This window comes from Lethenteron reissneri, chromosome 8 (genome assembly GCF_015708825.2).
Source record: "Lethenteron reissneri isolate LAM-NWPU_2019-01 chromosome 8, ASM1570882v1, whole genome shotgun sequence".
Lineage (NCBI taxonomy): Eukaryota > Metazoa > Chordata > Hyperoartia > Petromyzontiformes > Petromyzontidae > Lethenteron > Lethenteron reissneri.
Window position 1 is genome coordinate 1,929,565 of NC_083786.1, and position 9,040 is coordinate 1,938,604.

Below are 9,040 nucleotides of genomic sequence, written 5' to 3' on the forward strand. Positions count from 1 at the left end.
CACCGCGCGGCCGCTGCTGCCTTCCCGCTCATCTGTGGTTCCTCATCGCGCCTCCGAGTCGTTCTCTCTCTACGAGAGCGAGCGAGCGCTTCGCGGCGCATTGCAAGTTGAACTTTGTTCGCTGTCATCTCGACGGGATTTACTTAACAGCGTGTTCTCTTTTTTCACTCCGTGCATATTGTCCTCGTTCAGTGGACTCGACGGGAACGCACTCGCTCTACACCGCCTTCCAGGGCTACGAGATCATGTTCCACGTGTCCACCATGCTGCCGTACATGCCCAACGACCGTCAGCAGGTACGGGGCACGAGAGACGCGCAGAGACAGTGGGCAGCAGTTGTGCCACTGGGGTTGCCGCAACTTTAATCGGTTTTACGACACGAAATCGAGTTTCACGAATATGACGATTAACGCGATGTCAGTGTCACGATGTAATCTCCAGCGAAACGTGGCGCAAAATTGGCAACATTTTGCATGAATTTCAGCACTCTGGTGTGCTGATAAACCAAATCAATTGGCACATTTGCCCACGTGATAAATGGATTTGATTGGCACTGTCGGATGCTGGAGGGTTATAAAACAAATGTGTTTATGCCTACACGACCTAACCCACAATAAATTAATTATGAATCATGTATTTCACACTTTTATATTATTATTGCGCGCGTTGCTGTATGTTCGATATGACAAAAAAACTAAATTACATCAGAGTTCTTCGTCACTGGAGCCGGCCACACGAAAGTGCCGCTGTAAAACGACGTCCTCCGGAAAGCCCCTTGCGCCCGATCGCCGCGCTTGAGCGACGCCCGCCAATCTCGCCTGACGACGATCGCGGTTCGGCCCGCGCGCAGGTGCTCAGGAAGCGGCACATCGGCAACGACATCGTCACCGTCATCTTCCAGGAGCCCGGCTCCCTGCCCTTCACGGCGCGCTGCGTCCGCTCCCAGTTCCAGCACGTGTTCATCGTGGTGCGCGTCGTGGCGGAGCCCGGCGAGCCGGCCGTCTCGTACAGGTGCTGCCTTCCACGCCGTCCCCACCACCACCATCATGACTAACACCATCACCACCACCATCACCACCAACACAACCACCACCATGACTAACACCATCACCACCATCACCACCACCATCATCATCACCACCACCATCACCACCACCATCAACACCACCACCACCACCATGACTACCACCATCACCACCACCACCACCATGACTACCACCATCACCACCACCATCACCACCACCATCATCACCACCACCACCATCATCACCACCACCATCACCACCACCAACCCCCACCATGACTACCACCATCACCACCATCACCACCACCATCACCACCACCACCAACCTCCACGGACGGTGCCACGCGGTGGTTTCCGCTCAGCGCGGGAGGTTTCCGTTCCTTCTTCATTCATCCGAATTGTTCTCCCCTTCGCCGTGAGGCTGCTGCGTAAATCGACCTTCGCAGCGTGCGTGAGGGGAGGTTGAGGGGCTCGTCTTGAATAATAAATAATAATTGCACAATGGTGGAGAGATGTTAACTACCTCGCCTGGTATACAGGAGGTCGTGGGTTCGATCCTCAACCCTGATGCCTGCTGTATATTTGAAGTTTGCGTGTACTCCCCGTGTTGGCGTGAATTTGTATCCGTGTCCTCCGGCTTTTCCCTCCACAATTTAGAATCAACGTGCCTTTCGAGTGTTTGTCTGCTTTGAATTTCCACTTGATAAGCCACTGCGTTGAGTGATCCATTTGTGGTGGCCAGGTCGCTTCTGAAGAAGAGTTTCATAGCTCAGTAGGCCTTACCTGGTAAAATAAAAAATAGTTTTGGGTTTAATAACCACGCTGCCATCGCCAGTGACGCGACCTTATATCAAAGAGATATATATTAGACTAACGTTTTAGGCAATGGTCCTTCTACAGAGATAGGTTAAGCCATTTCGAGATATTTTGCATGTGGGATAAAATGTATCAAAATAAAAGCTGAGTGTGAAATAATACACGTTTACTGCACATGCCTGGCTAGCGTTGTGGAATGCATTCTTTAATTGAACCTAAAATTATTACATAGCGAAATTGTTAGCGTTCGTTGCGAAAGCACGGTTTTCATAAAATCTTCGCGATGGCAAAACATGTCTTTCCTCCCAACCCAGTTGGAACCTCCCACCCCAAACTTCAGTGGCAACCACCAATGCCTGGAATTCCACATCCTCCTGCACTCCCCAGCCACTAAAACCTCGAACCCTCGCTCCGGCGGGGAAATCCCACGATTGGGTTACCGTCGAAAGCTATACCGCTCTCTCTCCCCTCTCCCCTCTCTCTCTGCGGCGCGCGTTACCCCCCCCCCCCCCTCAGGGTCGCCGTCTCCCGCTCGAAGGGCGTCCCCGCGTTCGGGCCGCAGCTGCCCCGCGGCGGCTCGTTCCGCGACCCGTCCGCCTTCCGCGCCTTCCTCCTCACCAAGATCGTCAACGCGGAGAAGGCGGCGCACAAGTGCGACAAGTTCCACGCCATGGCGACGCGCGCCCGGCACGAGAGCCTGCGCGAGCTGGCCGAGAAGTCGGTGACGACGACGGCGCTGGACGCCAACACGCGCTTCGCCTTCCCGCTCAACCCGTGGCGCAAAGAGAAGCTGGTGCCCAGGCCCCGTGCCGAGCTGCTCAGCAGAGGGGCCCTGGTGTGGGACGTCCTCGCGCGAGACTTCTGCTCCTCGTCCGCCGCCGCCGACGACGACGACGACACCGACGCCGCCGACGACAATGCCGACGACAATGCCGACAACGACGTGCCGTGCTTCCTGGCGCTGTCCGCCTCGAGCCTGGTGCTGGTGGAGAAGGCGTCCGGGCTGGTGGTGTTCCACCGTGCCATCGACCAAGTGCTGGGTTGGACCCCTGGCCGGCGCTCGCTCAGGATCGAGTTCGAGGAAGGGGGGTTTCTGTGCTTGACCGGCTCGCAGAAGTACTGCGATGAGATGCCGGGAATCGTTCAAAGGCTGGAGGTTTGGTGCACTCCCCTGAGGTCCCACGGCAACCAGTCCGTACAGCAAGGGTGAATGAACAATGCGGATTCGTGCGGCTACTCAGTTACTCGGTTCACCTGCTCATAACCAATTCACCCCCCCCCCCCCCCCATATGAAATCACATTTTTACATCGCATTTTAAAATACATGTTGCATATTCCACAACAATTTTTGTCGCAATAATAATCACAATTACAAAGCTGTGCACAGTGATAACCGTACAGGGATTAAACCTTCGAAACGGTGCTTTGCGTTTGCTTTGGTAATGTGTAGAGGAGCTCTGACAGTGAAACTCAACAGGCACAGGAGCCGAGTGTAGCTGATGAACGTCGCTCCTTTCTAGAGTTCCAAATTCAATGTCACGATCGGTACATTTCTCCACCGCCTCCGATGGCTTATGCATTCTGAATGAGTGGTTAAAGTAAACTTTTGTAATTGTATTTATCAGCAAGATATTGTGCAGCCTAACCCGACAATACTGTATTTTTTTGTATCACAATATAATTTTGGGAGAATATGTATCGCCGTCTATTTAACCCATATACGCCTCGCAATTTATAACGTCCCTATGTCAGGGGAACTCTTCTGGTGAATAAAGCAATTTTATCAAAGCGTGCACAGCAAAATTCCATTACTCCGCAAACTCCCGTACAAGAAGCGTGCACGTGAAATTGCAACATCGGTAACTTTGTAACACGTCGGCTTTCGCGACCAACGATTCACGATTGATTGTTGGGTCAGATAGTCCGCACCCAATTGTTAAAGTGGCTCTGCAATAGGCCGGCGTGCGTAAGAATCATAAAACGGCACGTTTGTTCACGCGGCGACTTTATTTATTTGACCGTGTCAGGTGGAGGAGGGCGTACGACACACATCGGCGTGTCACTCGCGCGGCGGTCTGCCCCGACAATGTGTGTGTGTGTTGAACTTCTTTCGCATCGCTCGCAGCCAACGGCGCACATCGGAGGTGCGGGGGAAGGGCAGCAAACTAAACGCGCACAAAAAAAGATGCGAGTGCCTTGGTCAGAGGTCGCAAACGGGTTTTGATTCCTTACCCGTACCCGTACCCGGCCGCACCAGGGTCGCAAATGGGTACCCGTACCCGTTCCCTACCCGTACCCGTACCCTACCCGAAATGAGTGACAAACGGTTACTCACCAGTGACTCACGGCCTACCCGTACCCGTACCCGGCCGCACCAGGGTCGCAAACGGCTACCCGTACCCGTACCCGGCGGGGTACGGGTAGCCGGGTATCGGGTAGGGTACGGGTATCGGGTACCCGGTTGCGACCTCTGGCCTTGGTGTCGTTGGCTGCAGCACGGCGCAGCAGAGATGCCCGGGTGAAATCCCACGTGGCATCGCAGACGCAGAGGGTATGAGACGTGGCACACCCCCCCCACACCCCGCTGGTAAAATGCAGCGATTGATTAGTAAACAGAACTTCCATGCGTTCCCCACAGGAGTGGCGAAGTGAACACTAATGACACGTCTGTCATCTGGGCACGGGAGACTAATTTTTTTCATCTGTCCCACGTGCAGCTGTGGGTGGCATGAACTCAACTTCGTTTATTAAATCTTGATTTCAAGCTTTCGTGACTGCAGGAATCCATACTCTTTGGTTTTTTCGGTAAAGTCACGTGGGTAGAAAAATAAAATAAATCACGACGTTTCGGGCGCAACACAAGCGTCCGTCATTTATTTTATTTCATACCTACGTGACTTTACCGAAAGAACCAAAGAGTATCGGTTATTAAAGCTGCATCTGTTGGTACGATGCCTCCATGAATGTGTATGCGTGTATGACGCACATAGGGACGTGATTTCTGACTGACTTGTTACGCGAAGCAGTGGTAGTTTCTGCGACTCACCTTCTGACCCAAACAGAAGACACCACACACGTGCTGGCAAGAGAGATATTTCTCATACAATTCGAGTTACGACGTTCCTCTGCATGGTGTTTACTACAATCAGCTTCGTCGAGGTGATTAGCCAGAAGCGTGAAGAATGTGGTGCCACCACTGTGAGCCTATCACGTGCAGAGACTAATTGGGGGTCAATATAGTCACGTTATTGACTATGGATCATTGTTCAGCTGAGAATATGTGGATTCCCTCTATGCGTTGAAATGAACATGTCACCATGCATGCGACGGACTGATGTAAGCGTAGAGACTGCAGATGGGCAAGGGGCCGTCCATAAATGACGTCACGCACCTAGGGGGGGGAGGTCAGACATTTGTGACGATGTGTGACGATGGGGGGAGGGGGTTTAGAAATGTGACGTCACATCAAAATGCGCAACTTTAAATAAATATAGACAACGTTCTACTTTATTAAATATTTTTTTTTTAATAAATGTTTTCTCCTACAACATCAGAGTGCAGCGCCACAATAAATACGCACTACAATGACAATAGTTTAAAGCGATTTGAAGCATGTTTTATTTTTTTGGTGGGGGCAGAGCTTTGTGACGTCATATTTGAGGGGGGAGTCTGACTTTTTGTGACGCCGTGTGACGAAGAGGGGGGTCAAAAATCGTCTAAAATCGCGTGACGTCATTTATGGACGGCCCTCAAGGCCTGAGGATCGTCTGACAGCTCGAGGTAAACGTGTGTTGATCGTGAATCCTCTCGTCTTTAACAGCCAAGAGGACTTCTCCTCTTCACAGCACAGTGCAGCATTATTCGCGAATGTTCTCCGTGATAACGAGGGCTTCGTTTCAGCCGGCTCCCTCTGGGTCAGCGACTTGAAGAATCTCTACGCAGCTGAGACACCAAAACCAGAACACATTTTACTTTGGCTGCGGCTGCGAGCAGCATGCCACCTCCTCCCCATCTACCAGCGGGCCGGAAAATATTCCGTGACAAATGAAGTCCCATCTTGATTTGAAGCTTTCGTGACTGCAGGTATCCATACTCGTTGGTTCTTTCGGTAAAGTCACGTAGGTAGAAAATAAAATAAACCACGACGTTTCGGGCGCAACACAAGCGTCCGTCATCAGGTGGGAAAGCATGGCCTGCTGCTGAGGCAGACTGTTGTAAAAGGTGACTTTAGCAAAAGAACCAAATAGTAATGAAGTCCCTGGCAATACGTCGCCTTTTTGTGTTCATGTTTTCCAACAAGAACAAATTCTGGGCTTTGTTCGGTGCTTTGTGGCTATTATATCATGTTGTATTATTAAACAAAAGGCCGTGCGTTGGTTGGTGTAACGTTACCCTTCACGAGCACAGAGGATGTTGCAAGTTGAGATTTGGAAATAAAAACTGGTAAAAAAAAATTACCATAGCCGAGTCAGTGTATGATACCATGATTATGCACACGTGTACGTTGAACTTCTTTCGCACCGTACGTGACCAGCCGTGCTAATTAATCGGAGGTGCGGGGAAAGGACAACAAACTAAACACAAACAGCAGTTCGAAAGAAATTAGTTTTCAATCTAGATGTATAAGTCGATCACCTCCAGTGGCTTCCTAATGTCGGAAGAGCGTTCCAGACGGCCGCAGAAGCGCATCCAAAAGCGCACGATGCGGTGATCACATCTACCCTTCACGCTGCCGAACTGATGCACTCCCAGAAAGACCATTGGGGCAGATTCGTAGCGCAAGACGGACTTGCGAAGGAGACATTTGTCTGCTTCTGTTCTTATCCTCCGTAGGTTCATCTCTCTCAACATCCACGAGTTTTCCGATATTTTGGTTTGATATTTACAACGTGCTATGATGACCAACTCACGTTTGGTGCCGTTGACGTGGCCGCATTTACACGCTTCAACTAACACTGTTCTCTACCTTGCTCACTGGAAAGCTTCAAGTTAGTTCGTTCTTGCCATGTCTCATGACCTTGCAAGTTCACATATTTCAATCGACCCATTGCCTGGACAATGAAGCTTCCAAAAATGTCAAACGAAACTTTTAATGCGACTAGGTAAGGGCTCACTGAGCTATGCAACTCTTATTCAGAAGCGGCCTGGCCACAAATCATAGGGGCCCTCCATAAATGACGTCACGCGACTTTGGCCGATTTTTGACCCCCCCCCCCCTCCCATTGAGAAGCAAAATGCTCCTTCATGGAATAATAAAAGGTGACCTTAGTAAATTTAAATAATCAAATAGTTATTAATGAAAATTAATCAAAATTAGTGTTGTTATAACATTTCTATTTAATTAAGTAGAACGTGTTGTTTATATTAATTTCAAGTTGTGCATTTTGAGGTGACGTCACATTTCTCAACCCCCCCCGTCTCCCCCTCGTCACAAACTCCGTTGCACCACTCCGGCCGTTCACGCTCACACGGATCGCCTCCTCTCTCTCGACCACGTTGCCGTACAGCCCGACCCAGACACAACCCTGTCCGCGTTGCACCGACGGCGTCGACCGAGACAGCCAACAACTGTGCGGCCGCGCAATGATCGGGCGAAGGCGGTGACGACGATGAGACGAGTCCACTCCCAGAACCGGCAGCCCGTCGCTCTCCGCTGCTTTTATTATACTCGGCGCGGCCTGGCTCCGCCCTGGCCGCGCCTCCCTTCTAGAACCCACCAGAGGGTTCCAGGGGCCTCCCAGTGAGGCCTTCCGTGGCCCTTGCCCCAGTTCCTCCGCCCTGCCGGCACACACAGCCGTGTATGGGCTGGACGGCAGCGTGTGTGCTGTCCACCGCAGTTGCCGCTGCTGGACAGCAGTCGGCGCAGTGTCACTACGCACACACAATGTGCGCACACAATGTGCACACACAATGTGCACACACAATGTGCACACAATGTACAATAAAAAATGTGCACACAAAATCTACAGACACAATGCACGTAAAAAATGTGCGCACATAAAGTGCATATGCAATGAAAATACGTTATGTGCATTCGTAATATACACAAAAATGTACATAAAGAATGTGCTAACACGTTGCGTATACATATAATACCTGCAAATTGTGCATGCGTAAATTTCGATTTAAAACTTTCGTGACTGCAGGGATTCATCTTGGTTCTTTCGGTAAAGTCACGTAGAAGGGAAGTAATAAAATAATAAAAATAAAACAATAAAATAATTCTCACGACGTTTCGGCCACAACGCAAGCAGCCGTCCTCAGGGTGGTGTATAGTAATACAGTATATAATTTAATGTTGGGTTTGTCTATCGTAGCATATAGTACGGGGTAGACCCGTGTGATGTAAGGAAAAAAGTTTAGCTGGAAGCATATTATATTTTTTGCGACATAGAATTGTAATGTATTACTTACTGTTAGTAGCTCAGCTTATTGGAGAGTATATTTAGTATACTGATGATACTATGTAGTTTATACTGGAGTTTTTTACGTGGTTGTTTAGTTACTGCAGCTACATACTATTAACATTCCTTTCCTTTATTAATGCTACCCCTATCCCCTCCCTTTGATGCTGCTAATCCTGCATAATGCACAGGCATAATGACTTTGAAACCCCCCCCCCGCCCACCTCCTATGCATTTCACAAGTAGTACTAATCACATACCTGCATTTCCCATAAATATGCTAAATTTCTCTTGATATGCAAATTATTTGTCAAGGCGCCCTTCCCCCCTTCCAACCCAGCTTAAATATACGCTCCAAGCCTGGTGTTGTTTCATTCAGATGCTGTCTCCCCAACAGACTTGATCTTCACCTGAGGACGGCTGCTTGCGTTGTGGCCGAAACGTGGTGAGAATTATTTTATTATGTTTTATTTTTATTATTTTATTACCTCCCTTCTACGTGACTTTACCGAAAGAACCAAGAAGATGTGCATGCGTAATTTACATACACGATTTACATATATTCATACATACTGCACATACGCCATGTATATACAGTCATACCTCGGTATACGTCGAATTTGGAATTCGTCGTGTTTTGACGAGAAAAAATAGTCTTGGGATACGGCGTCTTGCTTGGGATACGACGCGCTTGCTAGAACTTGTACGGGTCGGGATGAGTCACCGCGTACAGTACCCGCGTACACAATCCTGTTACGGCTCAAACAGGCCGTAACAGTATTGTGTGGAATGACC

At 49.7% G+C, this 9,040-nt stretch overlaps 1 protein-coding gene across 2 annotated transcripts in view; it reads left to right on the forward strand.

Annotated features, from left to right (window-relative positions):
- The window catches only part of LOC133359884 (signal-induced proliferation-associated 1-like protein 2), a 241,125-nt gene that overhangs the window by 23,285 nt on the left and 208,800 nt on the right, over positions 1 to 9,040 (forward strand). Inside the window, exons 6-8 of one of the 2 annotated variants that reach the window (XR_009757199.1) lie at positions 193 to 296; positions 851 to 1,011; positions 2,357 to 4,047. Coding sequence is in view for 1 of the 2 variants with exons in the window: in XM_061578449.1 (XP_061434433.1) it covers positions 193 to 296; positions 851 to 1,011; positions 2,357 to 3,050 (959 nt within the window). In the remaining variant the exon portion in view is untranslated. Of the gene's footprint in view, positions 1 to 192; positions 297 to 850; positions 1,012 to 2,356; positions 5,168 to 9,040 lie in introns of those variants that run through there. The other variant, XM_061578449.1, reaches the window with a different exon arrangement.